Here is a 27,337-nt window from a genome sequence, read left to right as displayed (position 1 = left end):
TGTATTATATTTTAATCTTATCTCCTCATCATTGTATCGCGTTGAAGAAATGCAGATACGATTTTTTATTTTCGGAAGGATATCCCCGGGTTTATGGCGTTTTTGACCCTACCACCCAATGAAAGATTTGTCAGCGCCTTGATCTCAGGGGCAAGGGTCAATCTTTGCTGAGTTGGAGGTAGGAAACTTGTTTAGAAATTCTGTTGTACGTTTCACGATATCTTATCCAAATAACCTTCCTAGTGGAAACTAGCGGGTTGGTTGAGAATGGTGTTAACATGATTACAGATCGTGACCTCTAAAAAGGTTACTGAACTGTAACACGACGTTACAGATCATAACCATTTAAACAAATGCCCATTAATAATAAAATGTTCATTTAATGAGCAATATTAAACACACAAATAGGTACCAAAGTCTGCGCCATGAGATTCTCCTCAGATTTTAAATTCATATGATTCATTCATGATGCGATCAACTCGAGTTTGTTCTGTTAAACATCTTAATATAATGTTATTTATTTATTTATTTATTTATAAACGTGTTCCACGCTATATTCAACAACAGTTTCATGAAGAAAAATAATGAGTTCAGGCTCTTGTTTTTAGTTGTCTGTGTTTTGGTATAATAAGGTTAGGTTGCACCAGACTTTGTACAGTTATCTGGTAGGACACGTTTAATGCTTAACTTAACTAAACATTGATTGATGAGAAGACACACTGTGCCCCTTTACAAGCAAAACTATTTAAAGTATTTTTTTTCTTACTTCTCACGGAATAGCTGCTTTTGTTTCTGGAGAGAAACATGGCAAAGAAATTGGTGATTATCGACACAGACTGTGGAATTGACGATGCCCAGGCCATCATGATGGCCCTGTCCGCCCCCGACGTCAAGATCCTTGGTGTTACATGCTGTTTTGGGAACACGTCCCTGGAAAATGTGTGCCAGAATGTGTTGAGGGTGCTGGCCGTCTGTAAACGCGAGGAGGTACAGTAGGTCAAAAGAAAATCGATCCACTGTGTGTAAATATTATGCGAAAAATACACCTGTGAAACAAAGAAAGGATTGATTCAAAATATTATCTACAAATGTAAAATTGCAAACATACTATTGACATTTCCTGATTGCTTTTTATGTCTTTGTTCTGTACAATGGAACAGACTGATTTTATGTGTGGCTATCAACAACACACCAAGGTCCCTGTAATACATAGAAGGAACATGGTTGACACATTCCCCCAGATCCCGGTGTTCCAGGGCTTGGGCGGCCCTCTCGTCGGGGCAACAGAGCTACCTAAGGATCACTTCGGCAGCGACGGCCTGGGGGACATCCTGGTAGACCGAGACCCGGACTGGAGGCAGAAGATCCAGAAGGAGCACGCTGTCAACGCCATGATCAGACTCGTGTCGGAAAACCCAAACCAGGTTGGAGAGACCACCCCTGTTGTGCCGTTGAACTTGTGCTCTGTCGCCGTCTTGTCCTGGAATCGTGATCCGATACCGGGATTTTCTTTTTGTGCCGCAGGTGTCCCTAGTGGCCCTCGGCCCTCTCACAAACCTGGCCATGGCGGTGAGGCTTGACTCGGGCTTCCCAGACCGCCTCAAAGACCTCTTCATCATGGGGGGGAACATGGAGGGTGAGGTCGACCATGAAATCACATTCAGCTATGTACGATTCACGTTTAAATCTTTTAATTTAGCAGCAAAGCAAAAAACTATGGACACATTCGCCCAAAGTGATGGACAAGTGAGTCTGAAACCATTCAAAAAAATTGCAAAAGAAAAAACATAGAACGTGTTTCTTTGACAGGGAAGGGTAACGTGACATTATGTGGGGAGTTCAACTTTGTGACCGACCCGGAGTCGGCCTACATCGTTCTGGAAGAGTTCCGCTGTCCAACACACATTGCCACCATGGAATACTGCTGCAGAAACAAACTCACCTGGGTCAGTAGCCCCTCCTGTATACAACCCTCCCCCCATCAAACAGACGTGAGGTTGAACCCACAACCTCTCAGGCTTCCCCACGACCTCTCAGCTGGAGTCAAACACCCTTTAGACTATCCTTCAGTTTGTGTACATTATAAAGGATGTGATCCACAGCACATAATAGCTCTCGTCCTAATTTCGGATCCAGCAGTTCTACTAAGCCAAAGCAGTCCTAACTAAAACTGAGAGGGGTGGAGTTACACCTGGTTACTTGTATCGTTACTCATTTGTGTGAGTGAATGAAGAGGGGATTTTAAGTATTTCCACAGTGGCCAGTTTACACAGTGTGGATTTGTAATCTTTCTAGACACTTTACTACTTTGTATTAGTAGTTGGTAGACAATTCCCTGCCTCGAGCAACGATTTGTCAAAAAAAACATTAAACGAAGGAAAGTGGAACGCCCCGTTCTAGGGTCTTCTCCTATCCTCACTAACTTCTCCTATCCTCTGGGGGCTGATCCCATGTCTCCAACGTGTCCAGGAGTTCTTCCAGGAGATGCTGAACCAGGACTCTGCGGCCGCTCGCTTCATGAAGCTGCTGACCTCCAAGTGCTGGGCGTACTCTCCGGCGGCCATGAAGACCAAGCGGGACATGCACTTCGGCCCGGGCTTCGTATCCTACGACTCCTACGCCATGGCCGCCTGCATCGACGGCACCGTGGTGACCAAGAGCACCGAGTGTGGCGTCCACGTGGAGCTGCAGGGCAGCGTGTGTCGGGGGATGATGGCGCTGGACCCCACGGACATGCTGAAGAAGCCCCACCGCGTGGTCGTCATGACCGAGTGTGATCTGGAGAAGTTTAGTAGGCTGCTGGCCAAGTCGCTCCGGCAATGACCCCAATGAGCCATGTCCATCTTGTTCCCACTTGGTGCCTTAATTATAGAACTGGTTCCCCTTAATGATGTTAAACTGTGACCCTCGGCACCACACGAAAGCAGACTGGTGGGGTTAGGAAGTGTATGTTTTATTGAAATATCTGCAACAAATTGCCGTGTTGTAATGTTTGTTCATTTGCGTTGATCGTTTTTGAAATGGAATCAAAGTTTGTTGGTGAAGAGAAGAAATATTTCCGTTTATCAATACAACTGCTGCTGAAACCCTGATAAAGATGAATCGAAATTGAAACCTTCTACATTTTATTAAAATCTATAAAAAATTGATATGTTCATTTCTGTATCGGGAAATCTGGATTGTCAGAGCGCTTTATGGTGGTTGGACTTCATGGTAGATCACTGAAGGACAATCGTTTCAATGAAAGTCATATTACGAGAACGTAATAAACGAGAATGAAACAAGAGGTCTAGCAGACTAAAAACATCCATATGTTTCAATTTGAGATGAAGCTGGCCGTTAAAAATGCCTTTCATATCTTTAACACAAAGAGTGGGTGACCTCACTTTATTTATTATTTATGAGGCTCTTAATGTGTGGGGACCTGATTTGAACCTCAAGGTGTGGGGATTTAACTTGACTATAGTTTGGACCTCACTGTGGGGAGTCGGGACCTTGCTGTAGTTTGGACCTTACTGTGTGGGGACCTTACTGTAGTTTGGACCTCACCGTGTGGGGACCTTACTGTAGTTTAGACCTCACTGAGGGGGCCTTACTGTAGCTGGGCCTTACTGTAGTTTGGGCCTCAATGTGTGGGGACCATACTGTAGTTTGGACCTCAATGTGTGGGGACCTTACTGTAGCTGGGACCTCACTGTGTGGGGGCCTTATTGTAGTTAGGACCTCACTGTGTGGGGGCCTTACTGTAGTTGGGACCTCACTGTGTGGGGGCCTTACTGTAGTTTGGACCTCACCGTATGGGGATCGGTTTTAGTTGGGAATGTCTTATTTAAAATTTGTTTCACAGCAAAAGTTTTTTTTTCTTTCCGCCTCAAGTCCTCAAATGGGATCATGGGGGGGGCTGGGCCAGGGCTCTGAGCCAGACCTGCTCAACATGGGCCGCCACAGGCTCCAGGGGTTATACGTCGGGCTCAGCTCCCCAGGAGAGGGCGGAGCCTCTTGGGTGGTGGGCGTGGCATCAGAGGGGGTGGTGAAACAGTTGTGCAGGGTGGGGTCTTGGCTGATGGACCAGACGGGGTTGCTGAACGGGCCAGTGGTGGACCAGGTGTTCCCCGAGGTGGTGAAGATGGACTACAGGAGGAAAGCACACAATATGAGTGTTTTGAAGATGATCTTGTATTGTTCTTGCCTTCGCCATTCGCATTGGCTCAATTTGAGGCCAGTTAGTTTCGTGGCTAGGGTGTTTGATTCGCTGTCTTTGATCTGCCGGTGTCTAACCCGTATACCTGCTCCTCAGTTATGTTCTGTAATTAGGGAGCAGGGGCTCCTTTACCTAATACTGTCTTTAAGGGAACAGGTAATTCATATGCATCTCACTGTTAACAAACAAAATGCATCGCAACATATATATTCTTATTACACACTTTTCTTCTGGATAACAGTGTCACTTTGGTCGTAAAGTAAACAACGTAATATAATGGTCCATAATGGTGTGAGGGCCTTACTGTGTTAGGACCTAACTGAGGACCTAACTGTGGGAACCTTGCTGTGTGAGGACCTAACTCTGTGAGGACCTAACTGTGTGAGGACCTAACTGTGTGAGGACCTAACTGTGTGAGGACCTAACTGTGAGGACCTAACTCTGTGAGGACCTAACTGTGTGAGGACCTAACTCTGTGAGGACCTAACTCTGTGAGGACCTAACTGTGTGAGGACCTATGTTTTTGAGGGTTTAACCATGTGAGGACCTAACCCTGTGAGGACCTAACTGCGTGAGGACCTAGCTGGACCTTACCGTTGTCGGGATGGTTGGCGAGCCGCAGCTAGTGGACCAGGTTGTGAGAGGGTCGCTGGGGGCCGCGTCCCAGATAGACGCAGACGACGACGACACTGCGGGCGTCGGTTCAACTGGCTTTTTGGCCTCATTTATTCCTTTAAAAACTGAAACACAAACAAAGATATATTTATTCAAGTCAGGACCATTGTCAAATTACCAGTATTTTACATTTTACAAGTATTCACCAAAAGTTTATACATATATAAATTAATATTATTTAACATTATTTTTATATTTCATGAGACAATTGTTTAAATATACGATTTCAGACCAATATTCTGCTATAATAATGATATACTATGTTTCATACTTTTGCATCTCGAGAAAGGAGTACCTGTGCTCAGGTTGAAGGAATTGCTGTGACCGAATGCTGAGAAGGAGTTTTCAGGACTAACGTTAGGAGAGGCTGGTTTGACCAGAGGAGTCCACAACCTGGGTTGAGAGAGAAGGGTTGATCAAGACCCCTGTTGGCAAACTGCAAGTCTGTGGGAAGTTAGTTGGAATGAGTATGATTTCCTACACTATGTGGTGCACATTTCTATGAGACGACTTATAGTTATATTTTTATTTTATGTTACATATATACTTTATATATGTTATCTATATACACATCTTATTGATATTTGTAGATGCGCATTCTACTTATTTACCTAGCTGGATATTTTTAAACATGTTCTTCATCACCTCATTGTGTACAATACAGTGACCTTAATGTGAGGTTGTTGGGATACCTCTCAGACCCGTAACTGTCCACTGAGGTGGTGTGTGTCAGGATTCTGTGGGCTGGATTCTCTGTTCGCCACTTCCCAGGAGCACCTAAGGAGATGTTAAGACATGAGTGAACCCAACAAGAGGAATAATATATCACATGTAACTTCGGCTGCTGGGGGTATCTTAGTCTAAACAATGGCAAAAGACTTAAGTTTGATGACGTTGTGAAATAGCGTGGGAACAAGGCAGTTGTTGCCTACACCACAATTCAAGTGGTGGTGGCCCAGTGTTTTTTATAATTCGTGGTCAAAACAATCGTACTATAAATAACTGAGTGTGCTGAACGTTGTGGTAACATTAGAACGTTACCGTACCATTAGCTTGGTGGCTGATATGAGCCACATAAGTTAAGTATATTATATTATTGTAATATAGTATAAACAAATAGGTCTCTACCTGATAACTGTCTCCTGTTTTTGGAGGTAAAGAGGATATCTGCATTTATTCAACTACCACGAAGAAATGTAAGAAATCTCTCTGATTTGAACATTTTTGAAAAGACTCAAAAAAGATATAGAACATAGGTCTAGTCGTTTTTAGATATTTGAATGTCGAAATGTTACACATCATACCTTTGACACACACTAATATAGTACTCCTTGATTTAATAAGCAGTTAAGACTGATAGGTTAAGAATAAAGAAGAGGAATAAAGTAATTTGAACACTTAATCCAAAGCAATTTAAACTCAGCAATCAGATACACGTCATTAAGGAGCAGAGAGCGGTCCGGGCATCTGGTTAAAAAGATGACTTAAACGGCTTGGAGTCCTTCTTGCCACTACACTATCCTGCCCTGTAAAAAAACAACACAACCATCTGCAGGGAGAGTTTGACTTCATCCTAAGTCAACAGGTGAGCGTGTTAACCAGCACCGTGGGGGTCCTCTGCTCACCTGGACTCCGGTCGTAGCCGGCGGGCAGTGCAGCAGAGCTGTGGTCCTGTTCCTGGATCTGGTCTGGGATCCGCCCGGTCCCAGGTGCCCTCCTGGTTTCATCACTGGAATAAAGCTCAAGGTCTCAGATGCTCTGCGGCTACACTTACGTGTTACACAAATTGGATTAGCAAGCCCAAGCTCACACCCTTAAGGGAGAGGCCAACATTATACACTGTTCATTAAGATATCTCCAAATAGCCGCAGAGCAACAATATTATTTTCCTGAGAAATATTATAGCTGTCGAGCAAACAGATAAAGGCTAAATGTTACTTCTTTGTTGAATGACTGCATTCCTCCAACAGCTATTTGATGCAAAATTAATAATCAACCTAAATCATGGACTTCAGTGACCTCTGGTGCAGTACAAATCAATTGCTGTCAAAAGCAGATGATAATAGTTGGTCTGAGCCAGAGGACCATCAGGCCTACCAACCTTGTGGTGTCCAGAAGGTTTCTGTAACCGTCAACGGGCAGAGGGGCGGGAAGTCCAGGCGGAGGGGAGCAAAGCCCCATCATGGCCCTCCTTAGGAAGTGTTCTGTGTTCCTGGTCTGCAAAGAGATCTGCAGAAGAGTGGCTACCTCTGTTGTGGTGCAGAACACAGAGGAAGACCCTGATGAATCCTGTCTATTCAATGATGTGTACGACGATTTCGAACATTGTAAATAAATAACAATGATTGTGATCATATATAGACCGGAGTGAGCATAGATTGGTAAGGGGTGATTATGAAATGGGGATGATGATGACGGCATCATGGCAATGCCAGGATGGGTATGACAGAGAGGCGAGGTAATGACAGTGTGACAATGACAGGGTGATGATGACATCATGGTCATGACAGAATGGTGATGACCACATGGTCATGACAAGACGGTAATGACAGATTGACAATGACATGCTGGTGATGAGAGCGTGGCCGTGATAGAGCGCTAATGATTTAGCGGTGATGACATCACAGGGATGACAGAGTGGGGATGACATGGTGGAAATGACAGGGTGGTGACAAAGACAGATTTAAGGCAGGAATAGACTCACGGCTGCCACTAGCAAACTGGGGAAGATCCCATTCAGGAGGGTCCAGGTTCTCCCCGTCCTCGTAGAAAACACAGCGGTCCAGCTCTGGGAGATGGTTCCTACAGCAGTCCAGGTCTGGCACAGGGCTGCCTGGCTGCGGTGAGATTTGAGGGAGCTGATGGTCCCCCTGTTCCTCGGAGACTGTGGAAAGAGTTGAAGTACAACTTATGACAACTTATAGTAGAATCCTGGGGACATTTTACAAAGTGTGCTGTAAATACATAAAGCTGCACAGCAATGGCTCAGACAAGACTGAAGAAGGCCTACAGCTGTTTTGGGGCGAGGTTTTGTTCTTCGGGACACTGGAGGGAGTCTGAGGAGAGCTGGCTGGGAAGGTCTGGTCTTTAGTCTCCACATGGGGCACATAGGACCGCTCTAGAGGACTGGAGCAAAGAATAGAGATTTCATATCAGTAAAATGCAATATCAGTTTTACATTACATAGAGAAAGGAACTTAATCGACATTCTTGTCTTGAAACGACATGAAGACACCTAGCTGTGGTTGGTTGGCTGTCTCTCCTGGGGTATCCTGTTCCTGATTGGCTGTCTGTACTTGGGGTTCCCGTTCCTGATTGGCTGTCTGTCCTTGTGGTTTCTGTATCTGATTGGCTGTCTCTCCTGACGGATCCAGTATCTGATTGGGTTTCTCTACTGGTGGTGGATCCTGTTCCTAATTGGATGTCACTCCTGCTGATTTCTGTTCCTGATTGGCTGTCTCTTGTGTTGGTTTGTGTTCCCGATTGGCTGTCTGGTTTGGGAGTTCCCGGTTTCTGAGTTTTGGATGCGACATGGAGATCCGGTGTTTCTTCTTCTCCGGTTTCAAAGCTCACAGTCCTTCCTTTCTTCCTCGCCGGTTCCTGGATCAAAGTAAACATGCAAATAAATGAACCTACAGATCTCACTAGCGCACTACTCATGGATGTAAGAAACAAATGAGCTGGTCACCAAGCTGGAGCATGCGTATTAGTCGGTCTAGTCATGAGTTTGCAAAATTGGTGACCATCAGACATCGATACCAGTGTTCACTACTTGGACATGTTTCCCTAATGGTATAATGGTACCTCTCTGATGAAGGCCTCCAGGTCGGTGGTGGAGGTGTCGGTGGTGGTGGAGGAGGCATCATCGTCCTGTAGGTCTTTTAGTCCTTCTCCATGAGTCCTGATCTTCTTTTCCCTGTCCGCCGCATCGTCTTCCTGCTCCTGCTCCTCCCCCTCCTGCTCCTCCCCCTCCCCCTCCTCCCCCTCCACCTGCTCCCCCTCCACCTCCTCCTGCTCTTTCTTCTCCTCCTTCCGCTTCTTCCTCTTTTTCTTCTTCTTCTTCTTCTGTTCTTTGGTCTTTGCTTGCACTTTCACAATGAGCTCCGGTTCTGCAGAAAAATGGCACAACCTTTGGAAACCAGTACGGTATGATCATATCAGACTACAAAACACAAACCCATTGAAATAAATCTCCAGCCTGATAGTATCATACCAGATTAAAATACACAGCCTAGCGACAAGATTCCCCAGATTCACGGAAGGAGAAGCAACAAACCCTCATTTCAATGTTCAATAACCATCAGTGCAAATATAAAACCACATGTAAGATATCTGTAAGGTATATAAGAGAGGTATCTGGTAGTCCAACCTGCTGGTAGTATATAAGTAGTACAAGTAGTAAACCCAGGTACCTGGCTGTTGTTCTGGGGGAGAGCTGAACTCCTCGTCCGGTTCCAAGACCCCCGGCAGACTTGCGTCCTCCTCCTCCTCATCCTCCTCCTCCTCCTCCTCCTCCTCCGCCTCTTCCTCCTCCTCCGCTGGCCACAGTTCTCTTTTCTCTGGAATCAGTGCTCCAGGCTGACCCTCAACCTCACCCATCCCCACTATTGGTGGCTGCCTCCCGCTCTGAGCCTTCCGATTGGCCGGCTGAGATGAGCCTGAGGCGCTCCCATTGGCCGGCTGGGAGAAAGTCGCCCAATGTGCGATGGCACACAAACCGCCAGCCCTGGACTTCCTGTCTGGACCGCCCACATCGGGTAAGGTGCGTCCGTTGCCGTGGCGACCACCCACATGAGAGGCCCCGCCCCCAGGGCCGTAGAACCCTCTGGAGGTCAGCGGGGGGTCATGGGGGTCGTTGGAACTGGAGGGAGGAGGAGGTTGAATCGTAGTTGGGAACACGTATCATGTATTTATTATTATTCATTGGTTATTAATAAATGTAAAGGTCAAAACAGAGGTCAATAGCTGGTAGTGTGCAGAACGAACGACAGACCAAACAGCTGTTATCAAGTTATTAGGGCAAAGATCAACTCAGTCTGGGACTTGAGACAACTCGTTTCTTTGACAAAGTAAGTGAATCTCTGTGGAGTTAACGTTCTGCCCTCCCACGTTATTATGGGCCAAACCGGACCAGCAGGCCCATTAAACTAGTATGGAAACGCCCCTGGTCGGGACAGACTCACTGCGCTAGGCTGTTAGTTTCTCTGCCAGCCTCCATGGAGAGATGAGTTGTGAACGTCTCCCAACGGCTGCGGGCCTCCAGGTAGGCCATGAATCCCACCAGCAGCAACATGAAACTGGAGGGAGAATTGGGGAAAGGACCGTTCAAATAAAATTCATCGCAAGAAGGCTTGGGGGAGATCATCTCATGTGAGTGTGGCATGTGAGTGCATAGACTGCTGGGGAAATACAACGTCTATCCAGCCTCAGTAGCCACCTAAACTCACCTTGATAATTATCAACTCACATTCGCTCATATTCAACCATTTATATACAGAGTAACCCAATCACATAAACATTAACTGACTCACACACACATTCGCCCACTCTAGAACACACACACACACTCACCTTCTCACACACTCATACAGACATCCACATACACTGACTTACAGATACATTCGCCCACTCAAACTGCCATACCATTACCTATACACATTCACCCATTCACATACACACATCCACGCAGGTGTTCACTGAGTGAACCAGCTGGTCAAGCACAGCAAGGGAATTGTGTTCTAGTCAAGGAGACCGAAGCAGTGTTGGCACCAAGGGGCACCCACCTCATGACGAGGGAGATCCAGAAGCAGAAGTCCCACTCCCAGGCTGGTCGCGGTAGCGTCTCGGCACAGGCCCCCAGCATGTGATGGGGCAGCGAGGCATTCAGGACAAACACGAATTCTGAACCTCCACGCGTTACCAGCCTCAGCTCCCGGATCACTCGAGATGCAGAGAAATCTGGAGTGAACCTGGATGAAGGCATTCAACGAAGCACTGAGCAAAAACAAAACTAAAAGCAAAATTAAACAGGAACTGCCCTAAATAAACATCCCACTCACAGTATGACGAGCTCTCTGGAGGAGTTGGGTTGGATGATGAAATCCTGACAGTCCAGCACAGTGAAGCCGTGTCCTCCACACGCGTGTCGGTTGATCTGCACTGACGTGACGTGAACCGGCAGCACACCGGCGTTCTCCACCTTGAAGGATCTTCGCAGAGAATGGGTGGGATCCTTCGGGTTGGTCTCTGGAATGAAACACAGCCGGAACTTAGCATACGAGCAGCTGAATAACTTTTTTTTTTCTAACAAGGTATTATATTTTGAACAACTGTATACAGTTACTGTATGTAACTGTATCAAACTAAAAATATTATCTAGGACTAGGCCTATTGTGAAAATAGGATTTAGTATTTTTGTCCAATATTCAAAAACGGAGAGAGTTCTGATCTAGCATCAGCTAATGCTCAAACATGTAAACAAGTGAACTTCCGATCTGGGATAAATGACCAAGTGAACTCACGGTTGGTGCAGTGTCTGAGGACGGCTTCCGTCACCTTGAACCTGAGGTAACCATCTTGTCCTTGGGTCTTCTTACCCACCCTAAGGTGTTCCCGAACTCCATGTCCCTCCAGCAGCAACACGTCCATCACAGTCAGGTTGTTCCTGAACAGATACACAACATATAAACTCCACGGCCACTTTGTGAGGTACATCCAACTAGTTCCAGGTTCAACCCAACTTCATCAGAATCAGATAAAGGTTTATTGCTAGGCAACTCTAAATATGCAAGGAACTTATTCCTTGATGTGTCGGTGCAGTGAAGAAGGAAATATAGAGATTACAAAATACAAAATAGAACACAAAAATACAAATAGCAACTGCACAAGGATATTAACTGGATAATACGGTCACACAGTTCCTGTATGCATTCAGAGATGCCATTGTGCATCCCACTGTTCTGGTTTTACAACATCCCGTTTTACAGGATTGTAGCGTACAAGGTATTCCATTTGGGGATCGAACCCAGTTTCTTTGGTGTGAGGTCTGAGGGGAAGAGGGCGTACCTGACTATGAGCAGAGAGGAGACGCTGTGGTTGCTGCTGGGGGTGAACCTCACGTTGAAGGACCTGCTTTCTCCCGGCTGGAGGAGCATGTTGTGGACCAAGGACGGGGAGGGTCCCTGGAACCCTGGACCACTGCTCTCTGGTGCTGACTTTATTCACACACACACACACACGCACGCACACGCACACACACACACACACACACACACACACACACACACACACACACACACACACACACACACACACACACACACACACACACACAGGTTAACATCAACCTGCTTCTTCGTTTTCAATCCCATTCAATTAAATGGCCGTTTTCTTAGCATTATTATCGTTTATTGTTTATATCATCAGACTCACTGGATGTTGGTGCACGTGGAATTCCAGAGTTTTAGTGTCAATGTTGATGTTGGATAAATTGGCCCACGGCACCCTGGAAGTAGGAGACAGTGGGGTAAATATTGAGTTACTTAAAGTAAATGAAATCAGACAACAGATTTTGTGTTTTGGGAATTCAGACCTGTCGGCCAGCTTTCCAGAGAACACGGATGGACTGGGGAACAGAGCCAGGGGGAGAAGCTGAACGAAGACCGGAACATCAGCAGGGTTCGCAAGAACCACCTCCTCATCCTGGACAGAACAAGAGAACCCAGCTTACAGAACCATATTCATACAGGAGAACCCAGCACACATAACTATAGTTATAAGGAGAACCCAGCTCACAGAACCATGGTTATAAGGAGAACCCAGCTCACAGAACTATAATTAAACAGGAGAACCCAGCTCACAGAAGTATCAGAATCAGAATTTACTTTATTTCCAAGCAAGTATGACACATACTAGGAATATGTCTGTTCAATAACAATAAACATAGTAAGAATCAAGCAAAAAATATTAATATTTACCATAAAAACATATTATAAAGAAATAATTATAAATTATAAAGAATACTCAAAATGTATCTATCTTGAAATGAAAAAGCTGTACAGTTTTTGCAGAAATGTGCACTATTTGGACCATGGAATGTGAAGATTGTAATAGCATGAGGTGAGGTGTGATAATATGTGGAATGTGCAAGTTAGACGGTCCAACACTAGGTGGCAGTATTTACGTTGAGACAAGAAAATACTACCATTACCTTCCTGTTTAATACAACCAATAAAGACCTGATAAGGTCGGTCTCGTGTTTGGTTTTGTGACACATCCTTCCTGACTGAAGAATTAGATGGCAGGATTACCAGCCAGGGGCTTTGATCTCACCGAGGAGCTGTTGGCGTTGGTCAGAGGAAACACGATTCGGTGGGTGGAGTTCAGCAGCGACGGCCAGGTCAGCCTGGCCACTACCTCTGACCTAAAGTTCTCCTGCAGCTCGGAGTTCACCTCAAACACTGCCTTGATCCTGCGACACGAGAAAAGGGACAGATCACCTTGTTGGACGGGTCATGAGCGGGGAAACCGGTCGGTTAGCTGTAGAATCGAACGATAACTAATGAAGCAATACAGAAAACACCCAAACACACACGCCTCTACTGCTACTCTTTATCATATATCTATTTTTATTTTATTTATTTAATATGTATCTCTTTCAATTATACTGCTATACTCTGTATGTGCATGCAGACATATTGTATATATCTTTATCTTATTTTTATAAAATGTTTTTATCCCTTTTTGACATATATACCACCAGGTGTGAGTGATTAGCCGCTAAAAGCCATTTTGAAAATCTTGCAGCGCTGGTCTGAGTGGGTCTTACTCGTGTCCCGAGCGATCCACAAGGTCGTTCCATCGTCCCAGGAGCTTCTGGAGGAGGTCAACGTCCTCATCCCAGATGTCCTCCTGCAACACCAGACCACCAGGCATGGACTCCCCTGGAGGAGGGAGGGGGAGGGAGGTCAAGAAAGGAGGGGGAGAGGAAATGGGAGGGAGGGGGAGAGAGGTTCAGAAAGGAGAGAGAGAGGAGAGGGGAGGGAGGAGTGGAGGGGGTAGAGAGGTCAAGAAGGGAGGTTGAGAAGGGAGGGAGGAGTCGAGGGAGGTGTGAGGAGAGGTCGGGAATGGAGAGGGGAGGGGAGGGAGGGGGAGAGAGGTCAAGAAAGGAGAGGGGAGGGAGGGAGGAGTGGGTATCGGCTCGAAGCGGGACCGGGAAAAGTTTGAGGATGTCTCTCTGTGGTTGGATGGCTTCGCCATCCCACAGAGTGCATCCGTCAGAAATCTTGGTGTCTTGTTTGACCCTCAACTATGCTTTGATCAGCATTTAAGAAGTATAACTAGAATTGCCTTTTTCCATTTGAGAAACATTGCAAGAATCAGATCAATGTTATCTGTAGTGGATGTAGAGACACTGATTCATGCGTTTGTCTCGTCAAGACTGGACTATTGCAATGCACTGTTCTCGGGATTACCGAACTCTACTACAAAGAGTCTACAGCTGGTACACAATGCGGCAGCTAGATTGCTGACCAGAACGAGAAAGTTTGATCATATCACACCTATTCTCGCCTCTTTACATTGGCTACCAATAACTTTCAGATCAGACTTTAAGATGCTATTGCTAACCTATAAAGCCTTGCATGGACTATCTCCATTGTACCTGAAGGACCTGATTATTCCTTATAGTCCTTCTCGGTCTCTCCGGTCTTCGGGAGCCGGCCTTCTTTCATTGCCGAAGGTTAAAAAGAAATCGGCTGGACAGAGAGCGTTTGCCTATCGAGCCCCCTTTTTATGGAATAGGCTGCCATCAGCGATCAGGGAAGCTGACTCTGGAGCTATTCAAAGGGAAGCTCAAAACGCACCTCTACAATCTTGCATTTGGAGTGTGAAAACAACAGATGCGTAGTGAAGACTACTTTGCTTTTTTGCTTGTGCTTTTCTTATTACATTATACACTCCCACTATGTACTTTTCCGTTCTAATTCACTATTCTGTCAGTTGTAGCGTGCTGCGGGTGCTGGACTGGATGCCTGGACTCTCCTCATGGATAACCGGCCAGAACCCCATCACCATTTTAATATGATGTACATGTATTTACCTGTATGCCAATTGTGGCACCCATTGCACTCCTGACCATCCCTGGAAGAAGGGATCCCCTACACTGCGTTTCTTCTCAAGATTTCTTCCTTGCTGATTCAAGGGAGTTTTTTCTTGCCCGTGTGGGGGCATGGGTAAAGGGGGGTGTATGTCTGAGGCAAACAACGTTAGCCATTTTAACAACTCTCACCTTTAAGAACAAAGGGCAGGCCAACGTAGCAGTCATCCCCACACTGCAGACCGGCGTCAAAATATATATTGGCCACCTGTCGGGTGAGAGTTGGGGGGAGGGGAGAGGCATGGTTAGACTGGTTATACTGCAGGAAACCACACACGTACGTACGTACGCACGCACGCACGCACGCACGCACGCACGCACGCACGCACGCACGCACACACACACACACACACACACACACACACACACACACACACACACACACACACACACACACACACACACACACACACACACACACACACACACACACACACACACACACACACACACATTCCCCCCCTCCCACACACACACACTCACTTTGCTAGTCAGGTTCTAACCATCTTTGTTTAGGAATCAACCAACAGAAACTGCTTCATTCCATCAGGCGGGTATAATACGTTTGACCTTTGTGCATCAGTGCATGCCTCCGATGTGATCTGGATCCTGGAGCTGCTCCCCACATTGAGGCGTTGTGTGCTCTGTGCGTTCCTGGGGATTAGGGGACAGAGTCCCGCGGTGCGGCTGCAGGTCTGACCTTGGTGCGGCGGCGGGGCTCCAGGGTGCGTGCGTTGCGGAGCCTCCTGTGGGTGAAGCGCGGGTCCTGGGTCAGAGACACCACCTGCCGCAGCTCGGACGGCTGTCTGAAGGAGCTCTGGATGACCAGGCCCTGGTGCACCACCTTACCCTGCTCAGACAGACAGGCAGGCAGGCAGACAGATAGGCAGGCAGGCAGGCAGACAGACAGACAGACAGACAGACAGACAGACAGGAGGCAGGCAAGCAGACAGACAGACAGACAGACAGACAGACAGGAGGCAGGCAGACAGACAGACAGGCAGGCAGGAGGCAGGCAGACGGACAGACAGACAGGCAGGCAGACAGACAGACACATACACACAAGACACACATGAACAAACACATTTATTGAATGGAATGTGTTTCATTTTGGTCACTAAACTATATCCAACTATTTTCAACTTTAGGACTAAAGGATTGATATAATGTCATAATTTCCATCAATAGAAGATGAACGTACAAAATCTTTGAATATCAAACTTTAAGTATAACATGCATCAGGACCATATATATATAATAAAACCATGTAAAAGTGAGTGATTTCCCTCCTATATCAGAGGCTACTCACAGGAAAGGAGGGGGGCAGGTTGAGGCTTTCGGGACTACTGGATAGCATTCCCACGACGATAAGGGCTTTCACAGGTATGGTCAATATCTGAAATGTCATAAATATTTGTATTATTATTATTATTATAATAACACAGTTATAATCAATATCTGCATCCTTGAAATGAAAAAGGCGTATAGGACGTTGTCACTTTAGGGACCTCGTACCTCGTAGTCTGTGGTGATGTGGACGGCTCTTTCATACGTTCCCTTGAGGCTGTTATCTATTAGGCTGACTCTGAACGCTGCGTAGTAGCCTGAAGCTAGTATCACCTACACATGGACACATGTAGCAGGTGACTGATTTGGCCTGAAGCTCATAACAACAGGTGATTTATAGACAGAGTTCAGTCATAAACGAGGAATGTTCATGTTACTCAGATCTGAGATCATGTAAACATGTAGGAGAACAATTTATGACCTTTATGACTACAAGATGTAACCTATCAGGCCTCAATATTTGGCTGAAGGAATTTCGTCACCTCTCAGTTGAACATGTATACGATATTCTTCAAAGACCATATATTTGCATATTATAGCTTATCATTTAAAATAACACCAATATACAATATACAGCCAAAATAAATAATAATAATTCACGGTAACTGCTACGAATGCTTCTCTCTCTCAGTAAAGAAAAAAATTACCACAATATCAAAACTATAAAAAATCTTCTGAAACAAAATATTTAATTTTTATGAGCTGGAGCAATGAATTTCAGTGTTTCTATTTCTTGTTTGATGGTTTTGGTTCATCTGTTCCAAAAATAGTTATTGGTTTTTCCAAAAGCTTTGATTCATTTTAACGTGAGCTGAACATCAAAGACACTGACTGATTCAAACTCAATATTTATTTTCTGTGAAGAATTATAAAAGATTTTCAACTCCTTCATGTAATGTATTATTTCAGTCACTGTATTTGTTGCTTAGGATCTTGAGGATCCCATTTGTTTGTTTTTATTTTATTTTGTGCATTTTATTGCTCATTACTTAGTTTGTATTATTTTTAACATGTTCAATAAAGAAAGCCCTGTGACCTGAGTCCGTCACCCAGGGGGCCTGGCTGAACGTTGAGCGCTCCTACCATTCTCTTCTGTGAGGCGGGGGCCTGCTGCAGCTCCTCAGCACACCCCCGCACCACCGACTGGTTCCCCCTGCCCGTCTTCAGCAGCTCCATGGAGAAGCTGTCCCCTGTCACCAGCCAGGACTTGATCTCCAGCTGGGAGAGTGAGAAGGTCAAAACACTTAGCAATCAACCGATCAACGTCATCAACAAGAACCCTACGTTTGATTCAACGCGCGCACACGCGCGTGCGCGCACGCGCGTGTGTGCGTGCGTGTGTGTGTGTGTTGGGGGTACACAAACACCTTACCTCTATGGGGTTACCGTTGATGACAACCAGAGTAATGCTGCTGGTTTTCGTTGAACTCTGAACCCCAAAGTCCAGGAAGCTATCCTGAAGACTGGGAGGAAGAACCAGGGTCTGAACACACATGCATACGCACAGACAAGCACAAGCACAAGCACAAGCACAGACACGCACAAGCACACACACACGCACACACACAAAACCAATGTTATACAAAAGGAAGATGATGATTTCAGCAAACACATAACATAAGCAAAACCTTTATAGGTCTTTTCTATAAATGTCCTGATTTTAATGTTCTGTTATTTACAAAAATATTAAGTACAATTTTTAATAACTATTTTCATAAAACAATAAGACAATATAAATAAAGGATAAAATAGTTTTTGATCCGAGTCAGGAATTGAGTTGCCAGGGCAGAAAGTACAGGACAGTAATAAAGATAACAGTTTCAACGATCAATTACAATGGGAAAATAAAATAACAATCATAACGACAACAAATATAGAGAAACCCTGTGCATAAACGGAGCAGAGAGCAGTAGAAGAATACTGTAGCTGCAGTAGACCTACCTCCAACAGGCCTGTGTAGGCCAGGACGGGGAGGTGGAAGCGAGAGAGGTTGGTGTGCAGGAGGACATTGCTGTTGATGAGGACAGACGGACGGACGGGCTGGAAGACCAGCGAGAAGACGTACTGGGACCCCTGAGGTGGGAGGACCACCGAACTCAGATTCTGAACCTAGAGAGGGACCGGCGGGGGTTGGTCAGTGGATACAGGGACGGGTTATTAAGGGGCAGGTAGGGGTTAGACAATAAATCTAGAGACAGGTTATTAAGGAGTAGGTAGGGGTCAGACAATGAATGCAGAGACAAGTCATGAAGGGGCAGGTAGGGGATAGTCAATGAATAAAGAGACAGGTCATGGAGAAAGTAGAGGTAAGACAGTACAGAGATAAGTCACTGAGTAGCAGGTAGGGGTTAGACAGTACAGGGACACTTGGCTGGGTTAGAAAGGTGGTTAAGGATTAGGGAGGGGTTAGGCAATTTGTCAAGGATTAGGTAGGGGTTGGACAGGTGTTTAAGGATTAGGGAGGGGTTAGACAGGTGGTTAAGGAGCAAGTAGGGGTTAGAGTTTTCTAGGTCTCACAGTGAACATGGTTGTGGCGTCCAGCTTAAGGGAAGCGTTTAGGATCTGGACCGGGTAGCCGAAGGTGTTTGTGAGGTAGATGGGTCGGACCACCGGGTCCAGGGGACTGTTCCTGATGTGGAACAGAGTGGTGGCATCCTCAAAACTCAGATAGCTGCAACAGAAGGCATGGCAAAAAAAAAAAATAGGGTTAGAAATCAGAAATCATGGAAAAAACTTGACATGCTGGATGAAATGCTAAGCCTGAACATAACTGGATTGAAGTTTAGTTACTATTACTATTATTGGGTCATTTAGCAGGCATGTAATCAAGTAGCATGAAGGGTTGCTAAAGGTGACCTATACATAAAGCTTTGTGGACTTCGGGCATTAAATCAAAAACATTTCAGCTTAACACAATAACCCATACATCATCCTACCCATGACAGTATTATCGGTTCGAGGATAAGTTTTGTTCTGTATAAAACTCAAAACACTGAAAGTAGTAAAGTAGCATACCCTTTTAGCACGTCGGCTTGGTAAGGGATCTCTAGTGTGGGATAACTCCTCTCTGTCACCTTCACCGTGATCTTACCAGACGACTGCTCTGGCCCTGCTGCTTTAGAGGCTGTGTGGGAGGAAACACAGCGTTATCCGGCCCTGCGGCCTCAATCCCACGCAGGACCCTTGCAGCTTGAAAGAAACAAACTTCCCTTTTTAAAGTTTTTGATGTAACTTGGTTAATGTTAACATGACAAAAATCATCCCGAACAGAGCCAACAATTTAAGTACTCACGATCAAAAGTTATACTCGCGACTTTGGTGTATCCTCGTTCCTTCAGAGTAACCCCCTTAAATTCCACTGAGATCGCTGCGTTTGATGGTGACGTTCGTACACTCTGTAAATTAATAAAAAAACATTAGGGAAAGAACTACATTCAGAAATAAGACATATATTGTTGAAATTAAAGATAAAGAACCTGATTTAGAGCGAAGACAGATATTGTTTAAATAATAGATATTGTTTAAATAGATACAGGGACAAGAGAACCTACTGTGATCCCAACATCTTCTGCTCCTGCGTTTAAAAGGAGATTCAACGTTCTGGGGCGATCTACGATATGAAACAAGAGGGGATAGAGCATTGAGAGAGGAGAGAGAGAGAGAGAAAGAGAGAAAGAGAGAAAGAGAGAGAGAAACCGAGAGAGAGATGGAATGTGAGGGAGAGAAAGAGATGGATTAGGGGTCTGGAGAACACCTGGAAGTACTTATTAACATCATCCTCATCATCATCATATTCGTCATCCCCACCACCATCAGTGAGCCCCGTACCTTGAGCCCGCAGCGTTCCAAAGTCAAGCACCTCTTTGGAGGAGTAGATTGCAGGAGCTGGAACCACAAGGAACACAACATATGTAGCAGTGACCAGCACACATCCAAGTTTCATCAAGTTTCACCAAAGCTGACGCATCAATGTTTCTACCGTCAATGTACATGGTCCAATATCGTCCAAAATTTGTTACAACGTCAAATACCGTCTAAAAGGCCAATATTTAGGCCCAACCACAGTTTTTTTTTGTGCTATTCAGTTTTTGAGCGGCAAAACACTCACCGTTGACCTACACCGTCACGGCGAAAATAGTCTTTATCTTTTGATTCTGATTATCAGTATAGACCAATATATTTAATCCTGGAGCCTCCCTACTGATTGGCATACACGATACCCGTTAAGAAACAAGTTCGACGTCTTTTCTTTGGCAATCAAGTCCCAAGGCCCGCTGGTTTTGTCGTATGTTACTGTTGTGTTTTTGCAATCAGCCCCATTAAACCTATGTTCAACCTTATCCGTTGCTGTTGTCATTCCTTTATTGTTTCACCCACCGATTGTTTCTTCATCTGCACCCATAACCCGGTTCATTTTAACATGCGTTACCTCCCCCGCTACCCCTAGACAGTGGGAGTTGTAACACCCAGTATCTAAATGTTGTGAATGTCCAGAGGCATCGAGGGGTCTGTACCGTCGGAGGAGGGCTCCAAAAGGGGGACGGAGGACTGGTCCGGGCTGGGGGTGGTGGGTCTCACCCCCAGGAAAGACATGTGGTCGTCTGCATGCCGAGACACAAAGCTCGCTCTCTTCTCAAACGGGGGAAGCTCCTGCAAAGAGAATCACAGAATTGTGTTCAAATGCTCCTTTTATACAGTATTCAGCGTCGTTATACAGTACTTAAGTTGAATCTTTTACCTTTTTGTGGATTTTGCTGAAAGCATGAAACTTTAAATCATTGTCAATCTGAATTGAAAATGTTGGAGTTAAAATTGTTTAATTGTGTATTCATATTAATAATACCTACTATGAATATGAATACATTTGATTGATCGATCACTTTTGTTGCTAATCAAAGACACATAATAAAGACATCAAATACAAGGACAAACTATGAAAATTTATAATACAAAACAAATGAATATTGTAAAGAACCATTCTATATTATAATTGAGTTACTGACAGGAAAATACCCCAAATGACTGAAAGCATACCCATACGTCCTCAGTGTGTGGCTGTTGGCCTGTGGGTAGTTCTAGATGTAAGTCCGCTCCACTGTAGTACATCTCCACAACCTGGTGGAGAGCCACAGGAAACCTCATGAAGCACTTCACAAACATGAAACATTCACTGTCACACTGGCTAATCAAGACCATGCCAAAAGATCACGTAATTTCATTTTATGTATATAGTTATTATCTAGAGTTAATAATTATATATTCATTTTATAGGTACACCTGTAGACATACAGGTACATCCGTAAAGATAAAGGTACATCCGTATAGATTCAGGCACACATAATTACATGAAATATGATCCTATTTCTGTGGTTCATATCTAGTAATACGTGCTCAATGCGGTGGCTTGCCTGAAGAGGTTGACTGTGAGACGGTTGGAGGTTCATCAGAGGGGAGGAAGGCTCGTCTACGGGGGCCTGGGGCACGGTGAAGGGCCTCAGTCTGTAGAGGTTTGGAACACTCACCCCAAACACCTACAGAGACACAGACACAGACAGAGACAGAGACAGAGACAGAGACAGAGACAGAGACAGAGACAGAGACAGAGACAGAGACAGAGACAGAGACAGAGACAGAGACAGAGACAGAGAGACAGAGAGACACAGACACAGACACAGACACACACACACACACACACACACACACACACACACACACACACACACACACACACACACACACACACACACACACACACACACAGAGACTCACAGACACAGAGACAGAGTCACGGAGAGACAGAGACACAGACAAAGACAACGAGAGACAGAGAGACACAGACAGAGACACAGCAACAGAGAGACAGAGGAACAGACACAGAGAGACACAGACAAAGAGAGACACAGACACAGAGACACAGAGACACACACACACACACACACACACACACACACACACACACACACACACACACACACACACACACACACACACACACACACACACACACACACACACACACACACACACACACAACACACACACAGTACCAGTAAAGATGAGACAAAACATGAGGTAACTGGGAAGGTTTTCTTATCAAAATTAGAAGTATAGCAGAAACGAATGAACCAAATATACAGATTGACCACTGATTATTATAATAATTGTATAAATATAATATTGATTTTAAAATGGAACAGGTTAGTCTCGTGGAAAAGCTGTTTGACTCCCAGTTGGAATGTTTTGGGTTGAAAACCCAATATCCACAGTCCACCTGTCGAGCAAGATGACCGCTGACCCCTAACCCCTAACCCCTCCTGCTCCTTAAAGACTTGTTCTGTACTGTCTCACCCTCATCACTATAGGCCTGTTTCTGAGTTTCTTTCCCCTACTCCTTATTGACATGGATCTGAATTCATTATCAGTCTCTATGGACAGAAGCATTTGCTAATTGAATAAATATGAATCATAAAATACAATCATACAACAAAACAAATACAATAATCGTCTATTAGGCCACATAATGAATTTGAAAAGAAAGCATGTTTTCTGCCTACCTGGTATGCAAACAGACCATGATGTGATGTGTTGATGAATAAAGTGTTCTCTATGTTTCCCACCACGCGGGCCAGGAACACCACATCAAACGAGGTCATTCCTCCTGGTGGCAGTATCTGGTCGAAAGAGAGTTTGACAAACATAAATATAACAAAGGGGACCTTTGACTTTACCGTGTTAGAGGATTGATGAGGCGATGAAGGCGACCGGTCTTACGAGTTATAGTATGGTGATCAGACTATAAGCTTTCACTACAAACAACATGGAAGAAAACTATTGAATGAGGGATAAAATAAGAATTACTATCCATCAAATAACCGAAAAAGGATTACAGGAAGATGATCAGATTGGCAACCGTGCCAACTTGCTGATGTGTAGTTATTCACTTCTGAACACCTGATACACATTTTATATCAGAAGAACAGAAACAGATTGCCCACAAGCATCCTGGGTAGTGTAGTTCCGGACTATAGGCAGTGTGGTTGCAGATACTCACAGCGTGCTTGAAGAAGGATGCATGGAAGTGTGCTGTGGAGCCTGATATGGACATCAGACTGATCTCTTCTGAGCCGGGGTTGTGGAGGTGCACCTTCTCCATCTTGAGCATCCCCACAGGGCTGCAGATAGAGAGTGTGAGAATGAGATGAACGCATATAAAGATCATGGCCAATAGTGTACAGTGGAACCAACTGATAACTTCTCATTGTCAAAAAGGAACTGATGTTTGTCAGGGTGAGCAAAAATAAGAGGAACTGATGTGTGTCAGGGTGCGATTGTTGAACCTTTTTTATATTTAGCGGATATCTTCCGTTTTCAAGTCCTTGCTTCTTCACACTCACTACATCTGTCATTAACCAAACAATGATTCTTTAGCCTATGTTTTGATGTCTAGATAATGCTAGACTTTATCCAAATGAATACACTCAAGGGGGAGAGAGACTGAGTCATGACTGACTCTGAACCGACTCTAAGTAAGTTACAGGCTGACTAGTTATCTCTCTGAGTTGACTAGTTGACCTGCTCAAAGTTAACTTACTCAAAGTTAAACAGTCAGCACCTCATTCAGAGTTAGTTAACAATTAAATGTGACTGGGTTAGCCCATGTTGGAAGCTAGGAGGAGCACTGACTTTTCAGTCCTAATACATGATGATGACATGTGATCCCGTGCTCCTGTGATATTTAGCTCCCAGCAGCAGGTTGCTGCTGGCGCTGAACCAGGTGAGGCACGAGGTGAAAAGGGATCACCTGATCCACAGCCACATGGGTGTTGGCCCCTGAAGCTCTTGGAGCTACGGTTACGCCTCTCCCAGCTAAGTCGGTTTTTATTTGCATTTAGTGTTCTCTTAAAGTCTCAAGGTATGTTTCAGATCGTTGTCATTCCATTGTATTGCAGTAGGTTAAAATGGGGTCGTACAATGCGAGATTTTGTGAATCATTGGCATAATGCATGCATAAATATCACAGCGTTTTTCTAGCTCTCTGGCAACAGTCCAGTAATTTAAAACCCTTCCAGGCATAACAAGAATTAATGATAGAAATACTGTACTTTGGTGTGTGTGTGTGTGTGTGTGTGTGTGTGTGTGTGTGTGTGTGTGTGTGTGTGTGTGTGTGTGTGTGTGTGTGTGTGTGTGTGTGTGTGTGTGTGTGTGTGTGGTGCAAAACCTTGTCAATACCCTGCCCACGGGAACAGCAGCACAATGACACTATATGTGGAGCATTTTTGTGTGAGCCTGCAAATCCGTGACTCAAAAAAGGACAAATATCAGAATAGATCAAATGTTGTTATAAACAGAGTTACAAATTAAATTCTTTCTTCAATTGTCTATAACTCCCTGGGCACAATTTCACAAACTGAAGAGCCTCACTCTCTGTAATCTTTGCAAACAGCACTATTATTCGAGCTGTGGGCTACATCACTCAGAAGACCTACTCACTGTTCACTGAAGTCCAGCATCGCCGGCTCAAAGCGTATAGAACGCCGGGTGAGCGTGTTCGAGGACGCCAGAGGTGATAGACACAGCACACACAGCACAGACAGCAAGTGAGCAAACATTGTGTCCATGCTGCTGTGCGTTCAGGAGACACAGCTACAGCCGAAAAGACAGAAGATGTCCTAAAAACATGCTGACGTGATGCGATCCATTGGAATGTCTTCCATGTGTTACTCCTCTGTAAACAGCCCCCCTGGAATGGGAACTCTGGACATCCTCTTAAACAATTGACTGAGCTCCTTCTCTATTGGTAATGTTCAGCGGGTAAGTCAGTAGTCTTTTGTAGCACTGCCTTGTCCTGTCAGGAGAACTACTGCAGTGAAATCAAATGATGACAATGGATCACACCGTGATTATAGATGAGGAAAAAAACAGCGGTTAAAGAAACTCACCAAACTAGCTCAACAGGCAGAGCAGCTGAACAAGAGACGGCTACTCTTTACAGAGATTCATTTCATATTTGGGCTGAACCAATGAAAACATCAGCCCTACCACCATGCAACACAGGTGAGCTTTGGTTGAGTCCTTTGCAAACTTTATGGAAATTGGTGTTAGGCAGGGAATAGTGCATGCACGGATGCTCCAATCCAACATTTTGCATTAATAACTCAAATGTTTGCAATAACTGAACTGCTATCAACTTCTAATAAAAATACATATAAGGTAACCTTTTTCTTAATCCCCAATAAGGAATTCAAGTTTTTAATAGAGCCTCATCTTATAAACCTATATTTGGCACTATGTGCTAAATACAGTGCATAGTGAAGGAGGCTATGTCAATGAGAAAGCTTGTTGGCCATAGCTGTTAGCTATATTTGCAAGCTGCAGAAAAATGTCATATCTGCTAGTCATAGATGGTAGCATTTTAGTTATTGCTGTTCTGCAATACGCTAACTTTAGGTTCTTGGAATATACTAGCTGTAGCTCTGGGTGCTAGCTGTTAGCTCTTAGCCATATTTACAATGGTATGCTGGCTGTAGCTGTATCTTCTAGCTGTGACAATGTAGTTGGGTTGCATTTCCATCCCTCAGGGGATAATCCCAGAAAGAGAGAGCAAAATGAAATCATGGGCTGGTTCCTCAACTTCACAGTGACACAGTTGGTCTTGTCCAATGTTAAAAAGAGAATTGGGATTAAAGAGGCTGAGTTTAAAGTAAGTGCAGTATATGAAACAGGAGGAACAGTAGAAAGTGTACTGCTGCCCTGTAAGACCTTAAAGTGAATCTCTACATATTTAAGTGACAAATGTACAATTGTTTCAACTAGCTCGTAGCCTAACATAACCTGGACATATCTGTAGTCAATAAAGAATACAACAATGATAAAATTGCCACTCCCAAAAACCCTCCCAATCACGCCACCCCGCCAGCTTGTTTGATTGCGCCACATTAGCATAGTTAGTTTGAGTGGACAGAACTCTGTTATCGCTTTTAGTTTTTTTCCTACTAACTGGGAGGGGCTGATTCTTACACGTCTTACACTTTTGAAGTATGTAAATACGGCAGGATAGTTTATAGTTAGGGTATTTGACTCCAAGCTGAGAGTGTGTTAAAACCCAAGAACTACAGTTGGGTAAAGATAAAGATAAAGATAAAGATAGACTTTATTGGGTAGTAGGTACTACTACATTTAGGTATCCTTGAGTTTAAATGTCCCTAACAACTGCCTGCTCGACATTTTCTGAATCTCAAGCAACAATTGTGAAATTATTGTTGGTTACCTAAGCACCCAGGGTTGTGGGCGTGGCTGTCTTTCAACGAGCAAGGGGCGGAGCCTTCAGGTGTTACCTGTTCAAATAACCTCCGTCAACAACAAGGCAAACATGCTGATGCAACGGCGCACTTGTAACGCATGTCGTGGAATTCAAATTAAAAGTGGCAGTCGCAAACACAACAACGTCTCCCCATAATAACTAATTCGCAATTAATTACTAAACAATAACCAACAAATTATAATTTGACCTAAATGAATTGGCCCTCTTGTAGGCTATTTCTAAGAAAGGTGACAGTTTGCTTTAGTTCGGCCTAACCGAGTGTCTTAAAAACTTGGATTATAATTTTGTCATCGTGTTTCAGTTATACATTAATGAACCTGCAAGTGCCTTGTAGACATTAAAGTTAACTTATCGTTAAATCTTTTATTGATTTTAATCATCATAAAAGCTATCGCTAAATCTCTAAATTAACGATAATAATCCGAAATGAATGGGAGGGGGTGGTAAATGGCCAGATTTGGTAGGGGACTGCAAACAAATGTTGCTGTGCAACAGGTACCGGCACAACAAAAACTGTCTGTACTTTATGCCCCCCGTTGCGCGCACCTATCTGCTGTGACGTGGTCCAGAAACCTGTCTATAGATATTGTTGAACACACTGCTTTAGAAACGGTTGATTAGATGGAGGATTAGAGAT

The 27,337-nt window shown here is 44.6% G+C and overlaps 3 protein-coding genes across 3 annotated transcripts; 1 reads left to right on the top strand and 2 right to left on the bottom strand.

Annotated features, from left to right (window-relative positions):
• The first annotated feature begins 90 nt into the window (after nt 1-90).
• si:ch211-201h21.5 (uncharacterized protein LOC555526 homolog) lies at nt 91-3,141 on the top strand. The gene is made up of 6 exons (XM_056604373.1): nt 91-178; nt 781-987; nt 1,242-1,424; nt 1,525-1,636; nt 1,810-1,946; nt 2,470-3,141. The coding sequence occupies exons 2-6, from the start codon at nt 805-807 to the stop codon at nt 2,821-2,823; spliced, it is 969 nt and encodes a 322-aa protein (XP_056460348.1). The 5' UTR covers nt 91-178; nt 781-804; the 3' UTR covers nt 2,824-3,141.
• On the bottom strand, nt 1,625-8,830 carry LOC130393446 (transmembrane protein 131-like; the record flags this gene model as incomplete). The annotated part of the gene is made up of 10 exons (XM_056604126.1): nt 1,625-4,131; nt 4,796-4,941; nt 5,172-5,269; nt 5,569-5,653; nt 6,502-6,593; nt 6,978-7,125; nt 7,581-7,760; nt 7,887-8,002; nt 8,112-8,476; nt 8,681-8,830. Coding segments are annotated over 10 exons (1,632 nt in total), but the record flags the coding sequence as incomplete, so codon positions are not given.
• A 66-nt stretch (nt 8,831-8,896) lies between these two features.
• Nucleotides 8,897-26,740, bottom strand: LOC130393657 (transmembrane protein 131-like; the record flags this gene model as incomplete). Its single annotated transcript, XM_056604368.1, has 29 exons — nt 24,870-26,740; nt 23,431-23,551; nt 22,934-23,050; nt 21,788-21,910; nt 21,414-21,494; nt 20,894-21,029; nt 20,208-20,264; nt 19,931-19,989; nt 19,672-19,774; nt 19,395-19,503; nt 18,897-19,050; nt 18,321-18,488; nt 17,752-17,862; nt 17,463-17,597; nt 16,548-16,652; nt 16,342-16,428; nt 15,733-15,882; nt 15,165-15,240; nt 13,704-13,818; nt 13,208-13,346; nt 12,468-12,577; nt 12,308-12,380; nt 11,942-12,090; nt 11,398-11,540; nt 10,936-11,122; nt 10,660-10,845; nt 10,060-10,173; nt 9,289-9,737; nt 8,897-8,985 (listed from the first exon to the last, which is right to left on the bottom strand). Coding segments are annotated over exons 1-29 (3,774 nt in total), but the record flags the coding sequence as incomplete, so codon positions are not given.
• Nucleotides 26,741-27,337: the final 597 nt, after the last annotated feature.

The sequence above is a fragment of the Gadus chalcogrammus genome, chromosome 12 (genome assembly GCF_026213295.1).
Source record: "Gadus chalcogrammus isolate NIFS_2021 chromosome 12, NIFS_Gcha_1.0, whole genome shotgun sequence".
Classification (NCBI taxonomy): domain Eukaryota; kingdom Metazoa; phylum Chordata; class Actinopteri; order Gadiformes; family Gadidae; genus Gadus; species Gadus chalcogrammus.
This window is presented reverse-complemented; position numbering and strand designations above follow the sequence as displayed.